The 27,902-nt window shown below is 42.6% G+C and overlaps 1 protein-coding gene across 3 annotated transcripts in view; it reads left to right on the top strand.

Moving 5' to 3' along the window:
- Positions 1–27,902, top strand: part of TIE1 (tyrosine kinase with immunoglobulin like and EGF like domains 1) — a 46,351-nt gene that overhangs the window by 8,708 nt on the left and 9,741 nt on the right. The window contains exons 3-15 of one of the 3 annotated variants that reach the window (XM_081946128.1): positions 3,121–3,231; positions 3,838–3,993; positions 5,729–5,860; positions 8,881–9,021; positions 12,516–12,644; positions 15,173–15,318; positions 15,758–15,902; positions 16,322–16,477; positions 19,234–19,374; positions 20,631–20,921; positions 22,919–23,209; positions 23,440–23,633; positions 24,057–24,267. In XM_081946128.1, the coding sequence (XP_081802254.1) occupies positions 3,121–3,231; positions 3,838–3,993; positions 5,729–5,860; positions 8,881–9,021; positions 12,516–12,644; positions 15,173–15,318; positions 15,758–15,902; positions 16,322–16,477; positions 19,234–19,374; positions 20,631–20,921; positions 22,919–23,209; positions 23,440–23,633; positions 24,057–24,267 (2,244 nt within the window). The remainder of the gene's footprint in view (positions 1–3,120; positions 3,232–3,837; positions 3,994–5,728; positions 5,861–8,880; positions 9,022–12,515; positions 12,645–15,172; positions 15,319–15,757; positions 15,903–16,321; positions 16,478–19,233; positions 19,375–20,630; positions 20,922–22,918; positions 23,210–23,439; positions 23,634–24,056; positions 24,268–27,902) is intronic. The other 2 variants (XM_081946129.1, XM_081946130.1) reach the window with 2 other exon arrangements.

Genomic DNA, 27,902 nt, shown 5'->3' with positions numbered 1-27,902 from the left:
TAGGGGTGGCATTGAATTTGGTCGATGCCAGTGACTCGCAACCCTAGGGCTTCAAACCATTCCAGCCCCAGTAGGCTGGGGCGGTGACCCTGTACAATAATAAAGGGTAAACTCCTACAGAATTGTTTAAACTGCACCTTGCAATAGCGTTTGCCCAACACTGGGATTGGATTTCCTTGGAAATCCTTCAGCCTCAACAAACAGGACTTAAGCCGCTCTTTAACTAGACTAGGGATGAGCCTCTTGGCAATTGTCCAGGACACTATAGAAACGGCTGACCCAGTATCTACTTCCATGGGGCATAGACTGCTTTCAAATCTTACTGTGATAAAGATTTTCCCCTTAGCACTAAAAGAGATCTGATCAATTTCAGTCTCCTGGCCATCATCCTGTACAGAGAAACAATTTTCTCTTTTCCTGGAAGGAAATTCCCTAGGGAATCTGTTTGTTCTCTTAGGGTATGCATTTGTATTTGATGATGAGCCCTCAAAAGCACTAGCACAAGGGGCAGCTGCTCTGCAAACCTTAGCTAAATGGCCCCATTTGCCACAGCGCAGACAGACTGTGTTTTTAAACAGGCAGTCTGTTCTAGCATGTTTCCCCCCACACCCTGGGCAACTATTTAGAGGGACTGGGGGCTTACCAGTGGTGGGATTCAGCCAGTTCGCACCTATTCGGGAGAACCGGTTGTTAACTTTCTAAGCAGTTCGGAGAACTGGTTGTTGGAAGAAATCTCCTTTTGTTTTTTTCCACTTTCCAGGGCTAATCCTGTAAGGAAGGCAGGAAGGAGCCATTCTGGTGTTGTTTCTAGCCTAATCTTTGTTGCCCTGCTTACAGAAACTGCCTCTCTGGTTAACCCTTATGACATTGTAACAGCTAAGGCGAAACGCCCATCGACCTGAGTGACGTTGAGTTGGCCATGCCCACCCAGTATAATGACCACCGAGCCCCGCCTATCAAGCTGGTCATTAGGGCAGAGAACCGGTTGTTAAATTGTTTGAATCCCACCACTGGGGCTTATCCTGCCGACCTCTCATCTGTCCCACCTTTAACCGATGCACTTCGTTGTCGTCATCTGTTACGTCTGTGCTGGCATCTTTATAGTGGACTTCAAATGGCTTTCCTGCGAATTGGGGGTTTGATTTTCTCTGGATCTCCTCTGCTGATCATGTTGATAGTTCCATCGCTTGGGCTTCACCTAGCGCAGTCTGCAGGGTCAGGTCTGGCTTGGCCAGTAGGCGATGCTGTATGCGGAGGTCTCATACACCACCGACGATCTGGTCCAGAAGGACATCATCCAGGTCTCTGAAATTGCAATGCAGAGCTGCGGCCATCAATGCTGCTACATATTTGTTGATTGATTTCCCTTCACACTGGTTCCTTCTGTGGAAAGCGTGCCGACGGACCATCGGGGACAGTGCTGGGGCATAATGCTTCTTGAGTTTGGCCATTAACTGTGCCTGCCATATTAAACATCTCTGTGCTACACAAGTTTAAAAAACACGATTTCTTTCTGCTCTCAGATAAATTGGTATAGTCATTCGCTTCCAAGAAGCATTCAAAACGGGACATATATGACTCTCAGGTTTCTGTGGCTCCATTAAAGACTGCCAGCGTGTTCATAGAGGCCATCCTGAGGTAAAAATAGGAGCTCTCAGGCAAGGCCCACTGTTAGTGACTTCACTCAACCTCCTGTCGAGTGAGTTCCTCTGAGAGGAATTTCAGCTCTGAGTGACTCAGCTCTGTAATAGTGACCTTCACCAGCTCTTTGCCTGGGCTCTACCTCAGTATCCCATCCTCGTCGCCAATGTTCTAGCTAGGGAGAATGCCGGGTGACAGACTGAGGCAAGCCAGGTCTTTCACATGCTAACAGCTTTAATGCTTAACAGGTTGCCAAACACAGCAATTCACAACTCGCTAACTAGCAACAGTTGAGCCCTGTTTGACAGCTCCTTACCGGCTGTCAAACAGATAGCCAATCAGGAGTGAGAACAACGCCCCCTAGGCAGATGGACTGGAGGGAGAACTACTGCACATAGCAAACTGGACATCTGATTTCTGTAAAGGCAGTTACCTGACTGGTGCTTTTTGAAATACCTTTGTAAAGTCTTCCATGGACCCCTAATAGATGCACTCTTGAAAAGCATGAATTTTGTGTTGTACAATATATTGATTTAAACAAGGAAATATAGTCAGGTTCTTACGGAAGTCTGTCGCTGGTGCTATCCAAAGTGAAGGATTACAGATTTTCTGTTTTTGCCCACATTTATTACTGGGAGTGGGATTGTCATCATTTTGCTTGTTCATATGTTGAATTGCGTCTCTACGGACTATTTCCACATAATGCTAGCCATGATATTCATAGCAAGAACTACTATTCCCTTTCAGCGCTACTTGAGGATGGAATCTTTGAAAAATATTTTTAAAATAGTAGGTGCAAAACTCAGTAAGCTTAGGTCCCACAATGGAACTAACTAATCCCCAAAGGAATGGAGTGGTAGCTCATTCTGCATTCTGTGAAGAGTTTCCAAGCAATAGTTTGTAGTAACATGTTTCTTCATAGCAGAAGCACAGTCAGCACAGAAGCAAATTACCTCTGCTTTACATTATCTTGCTGATTTGATGGTTGCATCATGGAATGATGGTACATGCAGCAGATAGGCAGATTAAAATGATAATGTGGTTGGGCCAATTGATTTGAGTGAAAAAAAAATTCTGGGTCATCTTTGACTGTTCTGCTCACCCAACTTCTTGCTTCAGTCTGTCTACTCCTACAGCCTGCAGTCTCCAAATTAATAGCTTTTCCAAGGGAAGACATTTATCAGTAGGGGGGGGAAAGTCCCCCAGAATGAGTATTGTATCTTCATCCCACATAATGAAATGTGAATGTTTTTTCTACATATGTTCTTTCCTTCCTGGCAATGTATCTAGTCCTTCCTATGTTCCATCAAGCAGGATGTGCTCTGGTATATGGTAGAAAACCCAGATATAAGTGCCATGATGGTGATCTGAGGTCTTCTTTCAAATATCAAGACCATGTTCCTCTAATAAACAAGGAAGACAAAATATTTCAGAGTATATTCTGTAACCCAATTCCGTTCTTTCTGTTCAATGTTACAGCCAACCTGGTCCCAGAGAAAGTAACCCACACAATCAGTCTTTCCCAATCAGCCATACTGGTTGCCAGGATAAAGAATGGGAAGAAAACAGACATCTGGTGGAAAAGGAATGGCAAGTGCTCTCATCATCTAACTGCATGTCTGTGATAAGATCTTAGCTTTTTCCAAGACATCCAACTCCTCCTTGGGAAAAAAAACCTCTTAAAGCTTGAGTTTCTCTGCTGATGTACAACTTTTCTATTCTTAATAATGATTCAAGACCCGAATGAATTTTGGTGTGTGGAGGTTATATCTATTGATATTCACTGAATTAGGAATTAAAACTGAGAAATGTTAACATATTTATTTAGTTATTTATTTACCTTGATGGACACCCTGAAAATATTTCAGGGACACACAAAACCAGGTGTCCCCAGACCACACATTAAAAAAACCCACTGTGCTATAGAAACCATTGATCCATTATGAATGGTCGGATCCACACATGAATCTATTTATTGGCTTCAAAATGGGATCCTTGGACTTGCTTAGTTCCTTTACTATTCTATCCGCCTTCCTAATAGCAAAATCCAACTTAATGACCCTCTCACACCTCTGCATGCAAATCATATTCCAAAAGATGTGTTTCTATTTCAGTAGTATTTCTTTGTTCATCAACCTTGGCTTTTTCTATTTTTCTTGCTTGTTTCTTTTTCTTTCTTTTGCTTTTTTTGTGCAGGGACTTACTACGACACAATGCACCAGGGTGAGTTAAAGGAGAACAAGTCCATTCTGGTCCTGTCAACTGTTACCATGGCTGATGGTGGGATTTACAGCGCCACATTTATAGAGGACAGCCCTTTGTCAAGTGCCTTTTTCAGACTGATTGTGCGAGGTGAGACTGTGCATACCTAAGGCAACCATTTAATGCTTCCTAACATATTTGTGTGGATGCTCCTGCTTAAAGAGAAGAATGCATCTTCTTAAAACTGCATCTCTCAACCTACTGCTCAAAAACTACACAAACCAATCTCTCTTACTAGTCAAGAATGTTGACAGCATAGTTCTAAACATCAGACGTCTTCCAGACTAAGAAAAATTATTCTCAAATGGGTATTCCGAAAAAGAGCAATGCTTTTCTCTTTTTTCTAATTGTTCAGAAAGAACATTTTAATGGTTTGATCATCTTCATTTGCAGAAATGCCCTTTTGTATGCAACAGAGATAAGGAAAAATTCAACTCATCCATTTTTTCCACAAATGCCTGATACTATATTCTGCAACCAATGATTGTTGGAGTTGAAATCCAATGAATCTGGAGGGCACTAATAAATTGTGTCCTACTTTTATAAAATGCATGATATGACAACTATTTTTAGAATTTTTTATTTTCTCCAGCCCCTTCAAATAGTTGCTTATAAAATCAAGCAGGACAAAGCTGAATGGGATTACCATATGTTTTTTGTAACATTTATCAAAGTGCTCAGTAAGAATTGCAGCCTTTAGGTAGTCCTCAACTTACAACCATTTGTTTAATGGCTGTTTGAAATTACAACAGCATTGAAATATGTGACCTATGACCAGGGGTGGGATTCAAATTTTTTTATTACTGGTTATGTGGGCGTGGTGGGTGTGGCTTGGTGGGCATGGCAGGGGAAGGATACTGCAGAATCCCCAATCCCACTCCACTCCAGGGAAAGGATACTGCAAAATCCCCATTCCCTCCCCACCCCACCACCTGCTTTCCAGCTCCGTTCTCCTGTGCAGGGCAATAAAAGAAGACTCAGCTGATTAGCTGGGACTTGGGAGGCAGCAAATAGATGGGGACGGGGCCAGCCAGAGGTGATTTTTGCCGGTTCTCCGAACTACTCAAAATTTCCGCTACCGGTCAGAACCAGCTGAATACCACCTCTGCCTATGGCCATTTTTCACACTTACAACTGTTGCAGCATCCCAATGGTCATGTGATCAAAATTCAGGTGCTTGGCAACTGGTTCATATTTATGACAATTACAGTGTCCTAGGGTCATGTGATTCCCTTCGGACAAGTAGTAAATGGGAAGCCAGATTCACTTTACAGCCATGTTATCAGCTGAACAACTGCAGTGATTCACTTAACAACGGTGGCAAGAAAGATAATAAAATGGAGCAAAATTCACTTAACAATTGTCTTGTTTAGCAAAAAAAAATGTGGGCTCAATTGCGGGCATAAGTCGAGGAGTACCTGACTTTTTTTGTACCTAATTTTGTTATTGTACATATGCAATTCACAAATAAATACACATCACTCAGAGTCTTATGATTTGATGACTCACAAGTGACCACGAAACTGTCTTTCCCTGGGCGATGTGTTCCAGATATGCTGGGAGCGCAGCTACCATTCCCAAATAGCATGGCCAGTGAAGGACATTCATTTAGGAAACACTGATATAAAGAAATGTGAACAAAAATGATTCTTAGGCTGATCTGAAGTCCTGTTTTTAACACACAAGTCATTTCCTGAGGTGGCTGCTGGAGACAGAGTACACAATGTATGAAATTATACTCGAACGTTGTGAGTGACTCTACAGTAGCTTTTCCTCTCTGGTGTTGTCTGGAAACTTCATATCATTATATTTCCTGTCTCTCCAGGTTGTGCAGCCAAGAAATGGGGATCATTTTGTGACAAAGACTGTCCTGATTGCCTGAATGGAGGCATTTGCCATCACATTGTGGGAGAATGTATCTGTCCTCCAGGATTCATGGGTACCCGCTGTGAAAAAGGTTAGAAGCCCCATGTCATTGTTCTAGATGTTCCTAAGACATAGACTGAACTTCAAAATCAGGATTATATAGAAAATCTTTATTATAGTAGTTTTCATGGGCTGCAAAGAATATGTCTGGTGATTAAATACAACAGTGGGGACCAGGATTGAGAATTTTGTGTCTGTTCCCCCCCCTCCCATTTCCCAGCCTTAAGAGGGTATGAAATCCAAAAATATACATACCAAGATTAACTGATCTGCTTTTGAGTTTTAAATGACCCCAAATGACTACAGTTTGCCACTGAAAGTCCAAAATTCATATTTGCTGCTCAAACTTTATTTGTGGCCTGCCCTGTGGTATACAAAAAAGGAGTAGGATTCTACATACAGCATCCTTGATAAAATGTGATTTAGCGGACCCAATCTGCAATTTATTTAGTTAGTTACTTTGTCGAATATGTACAAGATAACAGGTATAAGTATAAACATGGACATGTACAAGGAAATGAGTACAAATAAATGGGGACAGTGGGACAGGGACGGTAGTGGTGCACTTATGCCACCCCCTTTACGGACCTCTTAGGAATGGGGTGAGGTCCACAGTAGACAATTTAACATTGAAGCTGTGGGGGTTTGAGGATGTAACAATGGAGTCAGGTAGAACATTCCAGGCATTGACCACTCTGTTGCTGAAGTCTGCAATCAAGTTTGGAGCGGTTTACCTTGAATTTATATCTATTGTTTGCCCATGTATTATTGAGGTTGAAGCTGAAGTAGTAGTTGGCAGGTAGGACATTGTAGCAGATAATTTTGTGTACTATACTTAGGTCAGACCATAGGCAGCATAGTTCCAGGTTGTCCAAGCCCAACATTTCGAGCCTGGTGGTGTAAGGGATTCTATTGTGAGCAGAGGAGTGAAGTACTCTTCTTGTGAAATACCTCTGGAACCATTCTATTGTATTAATGTCAGATATACAGTGTGGGGGGACATGGTGGCTCAGTGGCTAAGGCACTGAGCTTGTCAATCAGAAGGGTTGGCAATTCAGCAGTTCGAATCCCTAGCACCAGGTAACGGACTGAACTACTTGCCCCAGCTTCTGCCAACCTAGCTGTTCAAAAACATGTAAACATGCAAGTAGAAAAATAGGAACCACCTCTGTGGTGTGTGCCTTTGGAGTTTAGTCATGCTGGGCACATGACCACAGAATTGTCATCAGTCAGCGCTGGCTCTTAGGCTTAGAAACGGAGATGAGCACCGTTCCCTAGAGTCGGGAACGACTAGCACGTAAGTGCGAGGGGAACCTTTACCTTTACCTTATACAGTGTGGATGCCAGGCAGACGAGCTGTATTCAAGAATTGGTCTGGTAAAGGTTTTTTAAGCCCGAGGTTGCTGTACAATGTTACAGGAGAAGAAGTTTTGCAAGATTAGGTTAACAACTCTTAGTGCCTTTTTGGCAATGCTGTTACAATGAGTTAATGTTATTTTACAAGATAAACATTCCTTCTGGCATCAACAGCGTATTATCACCAATGGCCTAGTCAAAGGAAGTAGCCATCTTTGAAGGATCTTCACTGGAAAATTGATGAGGGGTCAAAAATTGAGTGACTTCCTGTCTTTTTTTTTTTTTTTTTGGTACATTTTGCAGAGTGTAGAAAATGTGAATCAGTGATAATATAGACAGAATACCCTGATCTCCTCTGCTCTAATTCCCTTTTGGGCTGTTTGTACTTGGGGACGAATGAGGGAGGTAATAAAATGAATTGCGAGATATATAGACTCATGTGTATGGGTGTCTGCATGTGTGTGCACATGGGTATATATGTGTATGCAGGCACACACACACACACACACACACAATCATCATCATTTTAGCCATTGTTTATCCACTGCATGACAAAGGCCTCTTCCGCATGTTTCCAACCAATATGGTACTGAGCTTTCCTTTGCCAGTTGGGCTTGCAATACTTGCTGAACACTCATACATATACATATAAACATACACATATACATATACAGAGAGAGAAAAAGAAAGAGAGTACATAGTGTGTATGTCAGAGGTGGGTTGCTCCAGGTTCAGCCCAGTTCAGCTGAACCGGTAGTGAAAATCTTTGTCAGAGTCACAGAACTGGCAGTGACCCAGGCTGGCCACGCCCCCAAACCAGTTCCCCATTCTCTTTTGGTGTTGCTGGCATCTTGTTTATTAACTTTTAATTGTCTTCGCGCGTGTGTACAAACTTTCAGTGAACTGTGCATGTGCAAGCAATGCGCAGCCGGCAAAACGTGTGTGTGAGTGAACTGGTACCGGTTCGCATAGGAACCCACCCCTGGTATATGTATATGCGTATGTTATGTATATCACTGTATGTATATGAAAGAAGGAAGGAAGGAAGGAAGGAAGGAAGGGAGGGAGGGAGGGAGGGAGGGAGGGAGGGAGCTTTCCGATGCTTTCTGCAGTTTCCCACAAGAATGGGGAAGCTTCTCACAACTCAATTGGAAAGCCAACAGGAAGTCGGAAGTCCCCCTTGCTCCTATGGCTTTTTTGCCCACCTGTGGTAATTCTGTTTCTCGGTTTAGGAAGGAAATATCTTTGAAATGATGACCGAACAGGGCATGCGTTGTCTGGTAAAATGAAAAAAAAAAAAAAAAAACCTCAGAAGGTGGCAATGACAAACCATTCTATAATTCTGCAAAGGAAACTGTTGGAAGTTATTCATCTTTTAGATTTTCCTTTTTGTCATTTACAAAGTGAAGAAGAGCAAGCTGAGGGCCATCCCATCCCATTACTGCAATCTCATTGTGGGATGTCAATTCCATGCCACAGAGATTACCACAGATTTAAATACGCTCTTTTCAATTAACAGTTGTGGGCAGAAAACTATGCAATGTATTGCCTCCCTGAAACTCTGCAGATAGATGAACGAGTGTCCTGTGAGCAAAGGTATAATTGTGAGATTATTTCTTAAGAGAAATGGGAACAGGGCTGTACAATCGCTGAGGTGAAAGTAGTTCTCTGACAGGAATCTTCTTGCTTTTGCAGCATGTAGGGAGGGCCAGTTTGGGCGAAACTGCCAAGAGAGGTGTCTCAGCGAGCAAGGCTGCAGAGGCTTATACTTCTGCCTGCCTGACCCATATGGCTGTTCCTGTGCTGCTGGGTGGAGTGGAGTACAATGCAACTCAGGTACGTCTACTTGCAATCGATTTATTGCAGCATGGGGATACTGTTATACTTACCCAGGTAGTAAACGTGATCAAACAGTGGAATGAGGAAGGAAAGACAGGAGCTGACTTAACTGTTCAAAAGGCAAAAGGAAAGCACTGCACCACCACACAAAAATGCCAAATAAATCAGTAAAACCACACTGTATTAATTTCTTTGTTGTATTATTCTCAGTAGGGCTTGGCCCTTTTTTTAAATCCATGAGATTCCCCAAAGATATCAAAGATTGTTCCTTACACTTTTCAGTTTTACCGAATTACTAAATAGCATCAGGACTAATGGCACCCAGTTTATTATATTTTAGAATCTCACTTAATAAAGAACCCATTATCTGAAATGCTTTGAGAGTAATATGTAGAAAATTTAACAGAAAGCTAACATTTTACCCCTTATAGCAGGGGTGTCCAAACTTGGGAACTTTAAGACTTGTGGACTTCAACTCCCAGAATTCCCCAGCCAGCCATGGGGAGTTGAAGTCCACAAGTCTTAAAGTTCCCAAGTTTGGACACCCCTGCCTTATAGGTAAATGTTCAGATACTAGAATTTGTTCCCCCCCGCCCCCCCAGTAAGTTAAGATAAAGCAATATTTATATTATTTTATATTCAGGTAAAATAATATTTATCAAGATCATTTTTGTGATAAACTCATTCTAACTCGAGCGAATCAGGAGAAAACAAGAATTACATCTGACAAAAACAAAGAATGAACAGCAAGAGCTGTTGCTATTATGCTTAGTGCATGTACACTTCTGATTTCATGGTCACCATCAGCAGAACGATTACATGTTCCCTGGAAAATCTGGATATGGAAAAGAAGTACAAGAGTTTCTGCTTCATCCCAGGCACAGGATGGTGCAGAAGCTTTGTTGCTTTCTCTGTTTGGCCCGCATTTGGCTAATAGCCAGGAGAGAGTAGCTTCCTCCTTTTGTTTCTTCAAAATAGTTTCTCTCCTGCTTGGCCGCAGCATAGAGACAGAAAAAGAAAGATGCTTGTAAGCAGGAAGTTCTACTAGGTGAAAAAAATGTTTTAAAAGTAACCCTATCCTGACTGCCCACCCGTTTCTGATGCTGAATTTTCTCACTCCTCGGCAATGTTCTCTCCTATATTATTGTGTGCCTCTGAGGAGGAATGTTGTCAGGGGTGGGTGGCTGCCAGTTTTAGTCTTGGTTCGCAACACGCAGAACAATTTACAGTGAACTGCGCACACGCAGTCACTAAAATCCAACATGGCAGTGACATCAGCGGCGGCGAGAGAACCAGTTTGTGGGCGTGTTAGGCCTGGGTTGCTGCCAGTTCTGCGACCCAGGCCTGAATTCCACTACTGGTTCGGCCGAACCAGGCCAAAGCGGCAGTAACCTGCCTCTGAATGTTGTAACTCAGGGTTAAGCAACCTGATACAATCCTAGTGATTTGGACTGCAACTTCCAGAATCCCATCTCCGCTATAATGCTAGGGCTGATGGGAACTGAAATCCAAAATATTTGGAAAGCACTAGGTCAGCGATGGCGAACCTTTTTTGGCTCGCATGCCATAAGTGGAGGGAGCGCGGGGGCGTGTGCAGTCATGCCGCACCCATAATGCAATGTGTGACACACACACACAGTGTGCATGCCTGCATGACTGGCGCTCCCCCCATTTTTTGCATGCTTTTTTCACCCTCCCCAGGCTCCAGAGGCTTTATAGGAGCCTGGGGAGGGTGAAAAAAGCCTCCCCCACCTTCCCGATGGCCTTCCGGAGCATTCAGGGACCTTCAGGAGGCTTCCCTGAAGGCTCTGGAGGACTAAAAATGACACTACGAGCAAACTGGAAGCTCCTGAAGCCTCCGGAGGGGCGGGGGAGGCTGTTTTCAGCCTCCCCTGGGTCCTATAAAGCATCTGGAGCCTGGGGAGGGCGAAAATGGTTTTTAAAAAGGCTGAACTCAGCTGTCCAGTACGCACATGTGTGCTGGCCAGTGCGCACATATGCACTGGCCAGCTGACAGGGCAACGGCTCGCATGCCCAGACAAATGGCTTCGTGTGCCACCTGTGGCACACATGCCATAGGTTCGCCATCCCGGCACTAGGTTGTCTGCCTCTCCTCACATTATCCCAGCACCAAAAACTTCATGATACTTTGGACACTGCAGAGATTGCTTTGTTCTTCACTCACTGAAACACAAAATAACAGTGCAAAGAATTTTTGGTCTCCTTGAAACCATTTTCAGTCTGAATCGTCAAGTTCACACATTGCCAATTATCAGAAAGTTGTGCCTTTTACTGCTAAGAATGTTATGACACCCTTCAATTTTGTGCCAAGTAAATACTTTGCATTGGTATATTCTAAGAGTTGACATGTACCAATTTGTGACTATATTTAGATAGTGACAGATACTGACCTTGACAAGTCACAATTTCCTTCACTATCCTCCACAGTCACATAAACTATCTTTGGTGAAGTAACAAGACCATTTTAATGTTTAAACTAAGGATAAGAGGTTAGGTAAACTTAGGATAAGGTGTGATTTTATTATATATTTGTATCTATATTGAAGAAAATTGGAAGTTATTCTTTTTTATATGACTTTTTCTTATATTTTTGCTTTTCCTTTACACTTTTAATTCTTCTTTTTCTTGCTTTTCTTTTTTTCTAATTTTTCTTTATTTATTTCTGTATTATAATAGTTTTGGAAATTCAATAAAGATATATTTTAAAAATCAGGCTAATGAAATATTGTCATGTTTCAATTTTATTTTTAAGATACCATGTGATAGCATATCCCTTTAAAAATTGCTACCTTTAAAAAATAATCCCTCTTCTTCCTCCGGTGTGAAAAAGAGACATTAGCAACTTCTCCATATACTATAAAAGGAATTGACAAGGATTTCCCTTGAACGTTTCGGTTTCACAGAGAGTAGAAAGCAATAGTTTAGGAATTCTATATTGATAAAGTTGACTCTTTCCTCTTCCAAGCAACACTTACATATTGAAAGGCTTCTGTAATAGTTTGAAATCAGAAAAAAGCCACTTCTGGTTGTGTTCTGCAGCAAGGAAAATTGTCTGGAAAAATTCCGGGTAGGAAATTAAAAGTGCCCTTCCGAAAATTATGTTTAGGAAGCGAAGAAGCCTATTGTAAATCCTTCTTTCTGATTGTATGGCATCAGTTAAAGAACTAGATAAACTGCGTGTAAAATAGACTCATGTACCTTTATATCCAACAGGAAGGAGAAAGATTAATAAAGGCTCTAACTCAGGGGTGTCCAAACTTGGCAACTTTAAGACTTGTGGACTTCAACTCCCAGCAGAGCTGGCTGGGGAATTCTGGGAGTTGAAGTCCACAAGTCTTAAAGTTGCCAAGTTTGGACACCCTTGCTCTAACTAAAACAAATGTAATCTGTCACGTTATCTGTGACCAATAAACTCGGTCTTTAAAATGGATACAATTGTTGTGGTCCTAATCCCTCTGTTCTTCCCACAGCTTGTTCTCCTGACAAATATGGTCCTGACTGTATCTTAGAGTGCAACTGCCAGAATGGAGGCACCTGCAATCGATTCAGCGGCTGTATCTGTTCATCTGGTTGGCATGGACAGCATTGTGAAAAGTCAGGTAAAACAAGAGTGATAAGAGCAAGAGCATGATATCTGATATCTTCCCAATATGAAGTAATGATTTAGGTTCTGGGAAAGGAGGAGGTGTTTAAAAGAAGTCAGGATGACAGCTATGCACAGGAGTAAACTTGTGAACTTCAGCTCCCAGAATTCCCCAACCAGCAAAGCCTTAAAATTGGCAAGACCTCTGTTTTAATACAATACAATAGTAGAGTTGGAAGGGACCTTGGAGGTCTTCTAGTCCAACCCCCTGCCTAGGCAGGAAACCCTATACCGTTCCAGACAAATGGCTATCCAACATCTTCTTAAAGACTTCCAGTGTTGGGGCATTCACAACTTCTGGAGGCAAGCTGTTCCACTGATTAATTGTTCTAACTGTCAGGAAATTTCTCCTCAATTCTAAGTTGCTTCTCTCCTTTTGTACCCTTTGCTGCAGATCCAACTATTAGGTTCTTTTATAATTTATGGTGGCAGTCAGTCAGGATATTAGATTTTAGTGCAAAGAAGTTAATTCTACACAATTATATATAAATATATCAAATATTCACAAACTAAAAAGAATATTTTCTTATTTCAGTTCAAACCCCTTTATACTTTTGATTTCTTATGGTTACACACCCACTTTTAACCTTCAAACTTTCTCCACTCAGACTGTAAGTGCATTTCACCCATCCTGTTCTTATTCCTCATTGATTTACTGTTAAGACTTTCTTGACTTGTATCGTTTTACAATGTAGCTCCTAGGTTTCTATTACTTTTACTCTCTCTTCTCTCTCTTCCTCCCGCCCTGTTTCCTCTTTATTTCCCTAGAAATACTAGTTTTGCTTCTTTCATGAAGCAGCTGGGTGTGGGCCCAGTTTCTCTCAAAAGGTACAGCTGTCACTCATCTTCTCCTGTTGAGATGACTCTATTCCTCTATCTCAGACATCACTTTTTTGCCAGTGGAAATTTTCCTTTGAGTGCATAACAGAATGACAGAGTTGGAAGGGACCTTGGAGGTCTCCTAGTCTTAACTCCTTGCTCAAGCAGGAAACCCTATATTACCGATATGTCTGGATCATTTTTTGCCAGCCTTCTTCCAGCCCTCTGGATTCCACAAGAGTGGTTTCTCCTCATTTCTTTGTCATAATTCTTGGTGAAATATTCTAAGTGCTCTCTGACTTCTGATTTTCCTCTTCTTTCCTTCTCCTTTTTCCCTTTTTCCTCTCTCCAGCTATTCACGGCCAACTCATCATAGCCAACTTGCCAATTTGCCACAGTCAACTCGCTGCAGAACAAGAGTTACACTAATATCAAAGAAATGGTGGAATAGAATAATTCAAGGAAGGTTGAAAAAGAAGGGAGAGAATGAAATGTGAATGACAATTATATATATATATATATATATATATATATATATATATATATATATATATATATATATATATATATATATATATATATATATATATATATATATATATAGACTTATTTATTATTTATCAGTACAAATATAACACAAATATAAAAAGGCAACATTAAAAATAAAAATATGGTTTTCTGCCTGCATGGTCTTCTGTGATAAGCCGAAGGACAGAAAGAGGGAGTAGTGACCTTCCTCCCATATTTAGTCATACCAGGGGTTGTAACACAAATACATATACATATACATGTACATGTACATGTACATGTACATATACATATACATATACATATACATATACATATACATATACATATACATATACATATACATATACATATACATATACATATACATATACATATACATATATATATATATATATATATATATATATATATATAATCAACAGCGAGTTGGCTTCAGTACGTTGGCCCATTCCATCTTCAGAATGCCTTTTTTATATTCTCCCAGTGTTTCTAAACTGTAAGCTCTTACCTGCCCATTTAATACTTATCAGTCCTCTCTCCCCACTTCTACAAAGGCACATGCTTATGAATACCAAGACATTCATTCCGAGTAGGAAATACTAATAAATTATTGTGATCTTGGTGAGAGACCTGAAGAAATCTCCTCACGCAAGTACACATAGGGTTCACTGTTTAGTGAATATAAAACATTTTCCTTTTGTATCAAGTTAGTCTCTAAATGATTTCGTGGACCTATGCGTGACATTTTCTTGGTAACATTATGGAAATGATGTGTTTTCAACTTCCTAATCTAGCCCTGGAATTTTCTAATATTTCTTATCCAAGTACTAACTAGAAGCAAATCTTCTGCTTTTTATATCAACCAAGGTTTATTAGGTATTATCATCTAGCTTGGTAGTTATTTTATTTATTTCTTCATGCATGCATGCATTTTATCCATTGCCATAATCCTAGTGGTTTATATATCTCAAAATAAGAGTAATAATTCATACATTAGATTAAATCATAATGGATATATCACCAATACATGTTATTAGATGTAAATAGAGAGAGTGGTTAAACATCATAAAGTACATTAAAGTTTTCACAGTGCAATTGTAATGATTTAGCCTTATTATGGTATTTTCTGCCAAGATCGTATACCCCAGATCATCAACTTGGCGTCTCACTTGGAGTTTAACCTAGGCTCCCAGATCATGGCTATCTGCATAGCAACAGGCAATCCACCCCCTGTGCGTGATAACATTGAACTACGCAAGCCCGATGGAACAGTGATAATAGTAAGAATTTGCCCATTTATGTGTTTTACTTTCTGTCTGATTCTATACTGTATGTGAAGTCTTCTCATTTTGTCTGGCTAACTGAACTTTTCACTGAGTACTGCAACAAACAGTGACCAAGGCTGGGAAGATTCCCTGCCTCTGAATTCTGACCAGGTATTGGGGGCTCCTTCTGTTCTCTGGCATGCACAGAAACCCACCCCCTGCCTCTCCCATGGTCATAGCTATGTCATGAATTGCAAAAATGACAAATTCTGGCGACCCTGTATCATTCCAGATGAGTTCATGAAAATTAGACTTTGAAAAATTAAAATTTTTCTACATTGGGATTTCAGGATGTCCCATGTTTGAATGGAACTTCAACAATATGGTTGGTTTTCTCACAAATGTCTGTTAGCAGATGTTGGCGAGATATGATGGTGTTATTGTCTCCCCTTAGCCCACAAAAGCCATCATGGAAAAGGACATGACAACCTGTGAGTTTCAAGTGTCACAAGTGGTCTCTTCTGACTCTGGCCTCTGGGAATGCCGTGTCTCTACTACCGGGGGACAGGACAGTGGCAAGTTCAAAGTTACTGTAAAAGGTGAGAAGGCAGAACAGGTAGTGACACATCACAGTTAATGCTCATCTTCTGCTTCTGAGATGCAGAAAGATAACATATTTTTCCCAAAGTTTCTAAGCTTTGTTCTATTCTGATTGTTCTCTATTTAAGAGGACTATCTGTAGCTTCTTTCCACTAACACTTATCCAGGCAAAGGATGGTTATTAAGGAAAGGTTGCTATTTTATTGAAGTATTAGTTCCCAAACAAAGGAAATTATTATTGGATTTTAAATCAAGGTAAAGATTGTTAGAAGGATTGTGCCAAGTATAGTCCAAGAGACGGTGATTTGAGAAATTACTGATCCAGGTCTTTTTTGATCAAGCAATTTTTCCATCAAAGCAGGAGATACAATCGTACCTTTTTTGTACTCATCAATTCTCCAACCGTTCTCTCCTTTAGTGCCTCCAGTGCCATTATACCCTCCCAAACTTCTGGCCAAGAAGAGCCAACAGCTGGTGATATCCCCTGTGGGGCCTATTGCAGGTGATGGACCCCTCATCTCCATCAAAGTCCTATATAAACCCCAAATTGGAAGTAGCTGGTCATCTATTGAAGGTAAGGAATTTGTTGTATCTGGAATGACTTTTTATGACATATCCTCCATATGTTGGTTGGAACTGGACTTTCAGATCCCTTCCAATCCTTCCATTCTGTTATTTATCTCTCATTCCAATTAAAGAGATTTTCTAACCTAAGGTTACCTTATAGCAGTGGTTCTCAATTATTTTCTGTCATGCCCCCCCTAGGAAGAAGAAAACATTTCGCGCCCCCCGCGCGACTGTAAATAGTATCATTTGTCTATAAAATTGTTATAAGTACACCTCTGCATAACACTGTATCCTTATTAAACACCTCTTATTTTATACAATAAACATTTATCCATAAGTAATTCATCGCAATTCTGTGAGAAAATGATGGGAAATGCAGTAAATATCTTATTTTAAAATTGGTAACAAGGGCCCTACAGAATGAAATTCAAGGTTTATCTAGAGCAGTGATTCTCAAAGTATGGTTTACCGTACTCTTTCAGGGGGATGGCAGAGTATTTTATAAATAAATATTTTTAACATTTCTCGGTTTTAATTTCTAACATACTACACATCAGTGATATAACCCACACACATCAAAGCTTTTTGGTGTCCTCAATCACTTTTTAAAAATCAAAGAGACCCCCAGGCTAAAACCTTTGAGAACCGATCTAGTCCTATAATATGTAGAGACCCCAGTGGAAAAGCTGCCTCGTATTTCTGTTTCCCAGAAGCAAAGCCTTCCTCTGAGCGAGAGGCAACCACCCAGGCATGGCCCTCCTGGAAGAGAGGATGTGCCTTCGGCCAGAGGAAAAGCGAGGGTCGGGCCAGGCAGAAGCCAAACTGGGCACAGAGGCTGAGCAGGCAGGAGCCACGCTGCCTCTACCTCTTCTTGCAGGCTATCGAGATCTGTCTGGGTCCGGCTCAATTTGGCGGGGCTCGTCCCCGAAGCGCCAGGGTTGCTCCAGCAGCGCGGTCGTTTTAAGCGCTCCGAAGGCATCAGGGAAGCCTCGGACGGTCCCTGAAGCCTTCGGAACGCAGCTCCTCCCTCAGCCAGGAGCCAGCGGGGGCTGGTCGGACAGGCAACCTTGGCGGGAAACTCCAGTCCGCCGCCTTCGTCGCCGCCGTTGCACCCAGATGGAAAGGGAGCCTTCGCGCCCCCCTTTACGGAGCCTCACGCCCCCCCTGGGGGGGGCGCCCCACTATTTGAGAACCACTGCCTTATAGACTTTACCTTCTGTAAAGAGTAGTATCTCAGTATCTTGTTTCCTCACAGAACTCAAACATGCAAATACAGGTAGTCCTCAACTTATGACCGCAATTGAGCCCAAAATATCTGTTGCCAAGTGAGACAGTTAAATACATTTTGCCATATTTTATTACCTTTCTTGTCACAGTTGTTAAGTGAATCATTGTAGTTTGTTAAGTTAGTAACATGGCTGTAAGTGAATTTGGCTTCCCCCTGGACGTTGCCTCTCAGAAGGTCACAAAAGGTGATCACACTATCCCAGGACACTGCAACTGTCATAAATGTGAACCAGTTGCCAAGCATCCAAATTTGGATCACGTGACCATGGGGATGCTGCCACAGTCATAAGCGTGAAAAACTTTTTTTAATGCAATTGTAACTTCAAATGGTCACTACCTGAATGGTTGTAAGTTGAGGACTGCCTGTAGTCTCAAATCAGTTCAAAGCAGCAAGTTGCTAAACATCCAAACATCCTTGTTTTCCTTGGAACCAGCACAGGTTTCTTTCCCCAGAAGAAAAACAATATGGAGAATATTATTGCTAATCTGTTTCCCAGCAGCTTTTTGCATTAATTCTGAAGATGGTTCTCCAGCCATCTAAAGCATTTCTTGAAGTAGACCAGAAGAATAATCAAATAGCTTCCTCACCCTTTTTCTTCACTACAAATGTCTACTAAATATTCCTTTGTGTCTAATCCTGCATCTACTTTGGCTATACTTCTTCCTAGCTATATAGACCAGTGGTTCTCAACCTGTGGTTGGGACGCCTTTGTGGGTTGAACGACCCTTTCACAGGGGCCGCCTAAGACCATCGGAAAAAACATATTTTTGATGGTCTTAGGAACCGAGACATCAATTTTATGGTTGGGGGTCACCACAACATGAGGAACTGTATTAAAGGGTCGCAGCATTGGGAAGGTTGAGAACCACTGATCTAGACAAAAAAACTAGGAGATTCCAAGTTCTAGATTGTCTGCTCAGCCAGTCATGAAATTGCAAGTTATATTTAGCAATATAAACAAGAACTGAATAATATATATTATTCCTCACAGAACACTTCAAAGAACCTAGCCTAGGGCTGTCAAAATCATAGCCTGTGGGCCAAATGCATCATGCGCTGGCCACACCATGCCCAGTTTAACGAAGGGGGGAAAACAGAGGTGGGTGTTGCTGGTTTGGCCCAGATCAGTCGAACCGGTAGTAGCAGTAATGGGAGGCTCCGCCCACCTGCCTGGATGCTTCTGTGCATGCGCACCCGAAACAATAGTAAAAAAATTGGCAACCCACCTCTGGGGGGAAAAGTTCTGATACATCATGTGACCACCCCGTGACGATGTGAGTTTGACACCCCTGACCTAGGCTAATGATGTTTGTCTCTGCAGTAGATCGTAACAGAAAATTGATTATTCTTGGGTGGAGCAGAGAGCTATCAATCCCAGTTACATGGTTCTTCCCATTGAGCTTTTTGTAATAGAAAATAGATAAAGCAGAACCCTTATATGAAATCCATGAATTAATGGCTTCTATACTGATCAGCAGTTGATAACATCCAGAACATCACACTGATGAACCTGCGACCTGTCACAGCCTATATTGTAAAGGTTCAGCTAACACGCCCCGGAGAGGGAGGAGAAGGTGCCACAGGCCCAAGTGCTATCATGGCAACAGATTGCAAAGGTAAGTGCTTAGCATTTGTTCCTCAGATCTATAGTTTTAGGGTGGGAGAGAGTGAGAAAGATTATGAGATTAGAGATTAAAGATATAAGAGAAAGAGAAAAAATCAAATTTATCAATGGGTGTTGGCTTTATTTTGCATTTTATTTTGTCATCATATGTTCTCAGGAGCAATCATGTACAAGTTGTGCAAAAAAAGAGAATCTATTTGTTCTGGCTTGGAACCAATTTTTTTATTAATGTAGATCCAAGCTCTTTGAATTTGCTTTAATCCTCTTTTTAAATATATGCTAGCATTTTCAATTTGGCAGTTTGGCACCTACCCAAATTGGCTAATTTTGAAAAGCTTTACAGGATCAGATACAACTGGTATTTGAGGGGTCCTTGGTGCTCTCTGAGCTTGATTGTTTTCTTGCAGATATTTCATTACTCAATCTAGGTAACATTGTCAATGAAACGTCTGCAAGAAAACAACCAAGCTCAGAAAGCACCAAGGACTCCTCATTTGAACCTTGAACGGCAAATATTCTCTATCGATACCACTGGCACAGCATTTCGATTGATCATTAGGATAACCTGGGAATTTAAAAAAAAATCTGGACGAAGGTAATAACAAACCAGTTCCACATTATTGCCCAGAAAATTGCAGCTCATGACAGCAGAGAAAGTGACAGAAATGGAGCAATTTAGTAAGTCACTATGACAAAGTCAGACATTGGCTAATTGTCCCAAATCTGCTATTTTCTTCATTTTAAGTTGTGGAATGAATTTCTGCTTGAATCTGATTGCATCTGCAGGATATTACATTTTGAGTAAGAGGAGATGAGTTGTCACCCTCAAAATTCGTGAACAGGGGAAGAACCTGGTGGAAAAGATTGCAGAGATCTTAGTGGATGCATTAGAAGAGAATAAGGAAAAGGTGCTAAATGGGATTGACGAAATATATAGGGTGCACACAAGATGCTTCTCAGCTAGCATTACCTTCTCTGATTGCTGGAAAAGAAAATGCCTTGCAACTCGTGGTGGTATTTTTGATCCTCTTTGGGGCAGGGATAGTGACTTCCTGAAGTTTGGTACAGCAACTATTATACTATTGACATTGTAGAAATAGCTAGTGTAATTGGGTGCTGCATTACAAACCATTGAGAAGAGAATTCTACACAAACTTCAGGATGGAGGAATCCAGAATTTCTTGCTACTTTGTGCTATTTAGAAATGAATCAGACTGATGGATTTATATATTTCTCTATTTCATATAGAGCCAACAGCCAAACCTGTAATTGAACGTTCATCTGTTGAAGGGAGCAACAATCTACACGTAAACTGGAATTTGCCCAAAACTGACAATGTGGGGTCTGGATTTCTTGTCCGTCTCTATGATGCAGCCAAAGAGCTTGTTCATCAAGAAAACGTTACTTCCATGATTGTGCAGTCAGCATATATTCCAAATCTAAAGTTCAAGGAAGACTATTACCTAGAAGTAATGGTCTATCACTGTACCAGTTTGGGACCACCATCTGATCTCCATACATTCAAGATCAACAGTAAAGGTAACAAATCTGTCATTTCTAAAATGAACAGGATCTTCTGGAGCGGGGTACTCAATATAATCCAAGTGATTCCTTATACAATATAAATATTATATCACAGGTTTTTAAAATATGCCAGATTTTGACTATAGATGGCCTTTAAAAAATCCAAATTTCTTCTCACTGATCTCTGTCTGTCTGCCTATCTGTTTATCTATCCAGTTATTTATCATCTATCTTAATCTGCAGTGGGAAGGAATTTGGATTTTTTTAAAGCCATCAGTCATGCAACACAAGATGTCTTGTGCAGTGATTTCTTTGGATTTCCTGTTTTGTTATAGGAAGCTGAGGGTATCATAAAGTGTTCATTGTATTCCACTATGACAACCATGTTGATCAAATCCCTCTCAACTAGGATGCCCCCTGACTCAGCAGGTGAATTTTGTGTAAAATCTGCAGCAGTTCCATGATAGGATCATTAAGCTTGTGCAGTGATGGCGAACCTTTTTGGCACCGAGTGCCTAAACCAGAATGTGCATGTACATGCATGCATGTGCAAATGCTGGAGCGCTGGAAACCCAAATACCATGTGCATGCTGGCCAGCTGATGTTTGCATTTCCGGCACGCACATGCGCACCAGTCAGCTGGTCTTTGTGCGTGCCAGAGCACCGGAAACCCGAACAACAGTTGGCCAGTGTGCACATGCCTGGTTTTTGGGCATTTTTTGGCCTTGTTTTTGGCTGTTTTTTTGGGGGGGGCAAAAACAGCCAGAAAATGGGCCGAAAAATAGCCCAAAATGGCTCAAAAATGATCCGAAAAACAGCCTGAAAACAGCTGGAAAAACAGCCCCCCCAAAGACCCATAATACAGCCTGAAAATGCCCCCAAAACAACCTGAAAACAGCCCCCAAAACAGCCTGTTTTTGGCCACTTTTGGTACTCTGGCGCCCATAAAGACCAGCTGCCTGGCGCACATGTGCACATCGGAAACCAGAAGAGCAGCTGACGACGGCGCACGTGCCCACAGAGAGGGCTCTGTGTGCCACCTCTGGCATGCGTGCCATAGGTTTGCCATCAAGGAGCTAGTGTATATAGTCTGTAATAAGAACATGTAAAGATTGCACTTATTCTCAATACTTAAATTTTATATCTTTTTAAACACTTCTAAATATTTTCAAAAGTCTGATGTGGTTACAGCAACTCTGGCTCTTCAAAGACTAGAAGATTGGTGCAGGAATGTTGCCTGGTTCCATGGCCATTTCAAGAATTGCTGGGAAACAAGTCACTACATTGCAAAAAGCCCAGAGCTCTCAGAAGCACTCCAGGCCTTTAAATATAAAAGGATAAATGACATATCTCAGCTAGTTTAAACACTTTCGATAACTCTTGGATTATCTTTGGATCTGAAGATTATTCTACATATTTTAGTAATGTTGAGAAATAGCAAAAAAATGTACTGGATTGGAGAGCCAACCACAAAATTAAATTCTTAAATGAATCTTCTATAGTCCTCGACATACGAGCACAATTGCGTCCAAAATTTCTGTCACCAAGCAAGGCAATTGTTATGTGATTTTTGCCCCATTTTAATGACCTTTTTGTCACAGTTGTTAAGTGAATCACTGCAGTTGTTAACTGAATCTGGCTTCCCCCGTTGACTTTACTTGTCAGAAGCCATCTGGGAAGGTTACAAATGGTGATCCCATCCCATGATCCCAGGACAAAGCAACTGTCATAAATACATGCCAGTTGCCAAGCACTGAAATTTTGATCACCTGACCTTGGGGATGCTGCAAAGGCCATCAGTGTGAAAACCAATGATAAGCGCTTTTTTCAGTGCCATTGTAACTTCCAATGGCACTAAACAAATGTTGTAAGTTGAGAACTACCCATTTGCTAATCCCTAATAGAGGGTCTCAAGTGCCTAGATGATTGTGGCACAGCAGGGCCAAAATATATTCCAGGCCAAAAAGATCAATTGCAGAGCTAACAGCTGTGCCATTTGCCTCCTCTCTCAGGACCCTCATCGCCACGCTCTCTCTTGGTGAACCCCCTCGCTGATAACTCCATCAGGCTATCCTGGCTAGCTCCTGAATACTCTAATGGAGGCATCAACAAATACATTGTAGAGGTGCAGCAGCTGGGAGGCAGCAATGATCCACAATGGATAGACACAGAGAATGGCAGGGATACCTCAAAGATTATCACAGGGCTTAATGCCAGCACAATCTACCAGTTTCGGGTGCGAGCCAAGTCTTACGTACTGGGCGAATGGAGCCAGCCTGCTAGAGCTGAAATCCTGGGCGATGGTGAGTGGGCCAAAAGCTTATTTGGTTGGATGGTGCAATGAAAAATTGGAAGGGGGAGAATATTGGCAGATAAAGTTTTTGTTCTCCAAACAAGCAATGGCAACAATCTTGGCAAATTTAGCCTGGAGGCAGGATAACTTAAGAACCCACAAGTAGCAAAAAAGCCATCTTTATTGTGCTGTTTGCTGGGTGTGTACCACAAATCCTGTCATTTTATTTCTGTCCTACAGGAGCCCTGAGTCAAGTGCCTACCCTACAAAGTAAAAAATTGCCTCCAACTCTCATGGACCAGCAATTGATATTAGCCATTGTAGGCTCTGTCTCTGTCACCTGCCTGACCATATTGTTTGCTCTCCTGGCGCTTTTCCTCATCAAGAAGAATTGTTTTCATCGCCGCCGCACCTTTACCTACCAGTCTGGCTCAGTAAGTGCAACTGTCCCTGGCCCATTCACCTTCACTTCTCCAATGATCTTGACTCCTTTCCATCAGCATCCTCACTCTTTGGCACTTTGAGACTTGTATCCCCATCAGAGGTGGGTTCCTACCAGTTTGGACCGGTTCAGCTGAACTGGTAGTGGTATGGTGGCGTGGGTCACTGGAACCAGCAGCGACCCAGGCCTGCCACGCCCCTGAACTGGTTCCCCGTTTGCTGTCGCCACCGCCATCTTGCTTTTGAGTTCTGCGCATGTGCAGAACAATTTTAATTGAAATGTGCATCCAGCACACACACATGCACAAGCAAACCAGCAATAAAGCCAGCCAGAACTCACCCCTGATCCCCATGCTGCTGGCCTGTCTGGTCTGCAGGGTTACCTGAAACTATTCTCTCCCCAAATCCTCTCACAGGGAGAAGAAACTATTCTGCAATTCAACTCGGGCACCCTGACCCTGACCCGCCGGCCCAAACCACAGCCTGAGCCGCTCAGCTATCCCATCCTGGAGTGGGAAGACATCAAGTTTGAAGACATGATAGGCGAAGGGAACTTTGGACAAGTCATCCGAGCCATGATCAAGAAAGATGGCCTGAGAATGAATGCTGCCATCAAGATGCTGAAAGGTGAGATGACTATTAAGGCTATTGGATAACTTCCCTCTCTAAATGTCTATGGATAGTCTCAGGCATCCAAGTCATGGTTGTCCCAAAGATGATTTTTTTAAAAAACGCAACTGGACTTTCTGGGTTTTTTTTTAAAGACATTTCTTCTTCAGCTAAAGAAGCTCCTTGGATGAGAAGCGAAACATCTTCAAAGAAAAGCCAGAAAGTCCAGTTGCCTCTTTAAAAAGCACCTTTGGGACCTTCCCTCTTTAGCGGAATGGTTGAATGATTAGACCCCCAGCTCTGATTTCTGACCTCTTACAATACAATACAATACAATACAATAATACAATACAATAGTAGAGTTGGAAGGGACCTTGGAGGTCTTCTAGTCCAACCCCCTGCCTAGGCAGGAAACCCTATACCATTTCAGACAGATGGCTATCCAACATCTTCTTAAAGACTTCCAGTGTTGGGGCATTCACAACTTCTGGAGGCAAGCTGTTCCACTGATTAATTGTTCTAACTGTCAGGAAGTTTCTCCTCAGTTCTAAGTTGCTTCTCTCCTTGATTAGTTTCCACCCATTGCTTCTTGTTCTACCCTCAGGTGCCTTGGAGAATAGTTTGATTCCCTCTTCTTTGTGGCAACCCCTGAGATATTGGAACAATGCTATCATGTCTCCCCTAGTCCTTCTTTCTCTTAAGCTAGACATACCCAGTCTTAGCTGGAGATCATGAGAGAAATGTTAATAACAACAACATAAATACAAATTCTTCCTATACAATGCAAGATTTTCCCCTATCAGACAGTGGCGTAGCGTGGGTTGTCAGCACCCGGGGCAAGGCAAGTAATTTGCGCCCCCTAAGATGTTGCGCCCAGTGCGGCCGGCCCTCCCTGCACCCCCCACGCTATGCCACTGCCAGGCAGCGCTATTGGCTGGCTGGGGATGACGGGTTTGGAAGTCCCCTGGAGACTCCAACCCGGTCTCAGACCAGCTGCCACGCACCCTCTTTCCGCACCCCCGATGCGACCCTGCTCGCGGCGGTAGCCTTGACCCTGTGCACATACGGGTCGGCCATGCATTCAGACGAGACCCCGGATGCGTGTCTGGGGAGTGTTGCGTGCAGATACATCCCAGATATGCCCTTGGAGTCTCGTCTGAACGCCGTGCGGGCGCAGGGTCAATAACGGTCGGCTAAGTGGACTCCAAGAGGGCTGCAGGCCGGGTGATGAGCTTTCAGCCACTGACGTCCTTGGTTGCTTTGCACCTGCAAAGGGAGCGGAGGTGTGTGAAATTTTAAAACTGCCGGTGCCTTTTGTATTTGGCTGAAATGAGAGGCTTCCCTCCAATGGGGAATGTTATGCAGTTATTAAAGTTTCTGCTGATAAAGAAGGTAACAAGCAGAATATTTCCTTTAACTATAAAAATATTTCCTGCTTTCTCGTGGTCATAAAAACGTATTTCACTCACACCAAAGGCTAAAAAAGGTATATAAAACTTGCTGATGTGCCAGTCTGTTGTCAGCTAGAAACAAGCTTTGAACAATTTTAGACCCGAATAAAATAGGGAACTTCTTTCCAAGCAACTGTTTTTTTGTGTTTTCTTTCCTTGGAACCCAGGAAATTCTCCCAACAGAATGTGAGAGGTCCATGCAGTTTTTAGCACACCCCCCCATGCCTTCCCTCTTGGTCTCCCAGCCTTCTTTTGACCGTCAGGAGCAAGAAGCATTTTTATATTTCCTAGGGGGCTATATTTCCTCCCCACCCCCCATAAATGGAAATCCACCTTCATGGCCACATTTGGAGGTGGGGGAAGAGAAGGAGGAATGGCAAAGCTTAGCCAGAGGTAAATGAGGGATCTGTAACTTCTCTTCCAATATTTGTGTTTGTTAAATGCAGTAAGTCAAGAACAGAACTGTACCTGCACAGATCAATTAATATTGGGGCTATAATTTCAGGTGCAGCAACCCTACTTTTAGAATTTCTTCACTTCCTAAAGTGAGTAAGAGGCTTCTTGGCATGGAGTTGGATCCAGGCGAGGGGGGAGGTCCCTGCTTTTGAGGAAAGAAGGAATAGACTGACTGCCTTGTGGGGCCGGGAGGCTGGTGAGCCCCCTCCCTCCAATTGCACCAGGCAAGGGCTGCCCAGGTGCCCATCGCCCCTGTTCGGAGAAGAGCGTCAGTGGCCAGGAACGAAGCAAGCCCTCCTGGCTGGCAGGCGGGGCCGGGCAGGGGCGACCCAGCAGGCTTTCTTGGCCCACCCCTTCCAGCTGGCCTGTGCGGAAGCGGGAGGTGGCGGAGGGAAGAGCATGGCGGAGCAAGAGCCCGGGCTGGGGTGTGTAGTCCGCGCTCACCTGCCGGGCGCCGGTGCTGCATCCAGGCAGGAGCTGCTCCCCAAGCCCATCCCGACACACACACACCGGCTGCTTCCCCCCCCCCCCGCGCCCCCAAGCCGCAGAAACGGCCTTCTCACCAGCTCTCCTTCCAGCTGGGAAGATGCCGGAGCGTCAAGGAGTTCGAGAAGCTGAACCGGATCGGAGAAGGGACCTATGGCATCGTCAGAGCTGCGAGTGCGAGCGCGCGCCCCCCCAGATGTTGCGCCCGGTGCGGCCGGCCCCCCTGCACCCCCCACGCTACGCCACTGCTATCAGATAGCAGATGCACCAGCCTCTCCTTGCACAGAGGAGTCCAAGGGGGTTCCTCTGTGCAAGGAGAGGACAAATTAAAGGGTAACTGAGGCTATAAAATCATTGATATTTAGAATATATGTGCATCACATAGTTAAATAGACGAAACTGGTTTCATAACAATTCCTCTCCTCAAAGCCAAATCTATGTCAGAAACTAGAGAATCATTTAGTTACTAATTATTCATTTACTTATTAACCATTTTTAAATACTGTCCTACTCCATAAAGGGCTTAATAATTATAAAAAAGGTAAAGATGAAACAAGCAAAACAGAAAAATTACCGCAACACTATGAAGAAACAATTCCTTCAGAACACAAGATTAAAAAGCAAAATCCTAGATAGCTGTGCCTAAATGCGGACGATCTATTATTTTCAAAAGACCCTGTAGAATAAACTAGCGTTTACTGCCCTCCTGAAAGACAGCTGGATAGTGAAAGATCAAACCTTCAGCCTTTTTCAAAAGCTTTAACCTTCAGACTCTGCCACCTAAGAACAGCCACCATCTTCTGAGTCTCGGCTATAGGACAGAAAGAGAGATACTGCAAGTCTTTCAAGATCCTATTATTATACCTTATATATAACAACAGCTTTCACAACTTTAAGATGTGTGAACATCCCAAAATTCGTCAGCCTGTACGCTGGGGATTGAAATCTACACATCTTGAAGTTGTCCATGTTTGAGAAACACTACCCATATAACAATGGAGTTCAGGAAATGTCTGTTTCCGGATATGTCCTCCCTCAAAGACTGACAGTAGTATGGAAACACATTTGTTTCTTTGCTCTCACAGAATGAGAAGCTTAGGAAGCCACTCAGTCGCAGCTGATTTCATATTGCATTGTAAAATGTAGCCATGCGGATCAGAGGTGGTATTCAGCCAGTTCTGACAGGTTCTGGAGAACCGATAGCGGAAATTTTGAGTAGTTCGGAGAACTGGCAAATAGGATGGCCCTGCCCCTGCTGCC

This window comes from Natrix helvetica, assembly GCF_964273705.1.
Source record: "Natrix helvetica genome assembly, chromosome: 3".
NCBI classification, from domain to species: Eukaryota; Metazoa; Chordata; class Lepidosauria; order Squamata; family Natricidae; genus Natrix; species Natrix helvetica.
The sequence above is the reverse complement of the archived record's forward strand: the minus strand, read 5'-3'. Positions and strand labels throughout refer to the sequence as shown.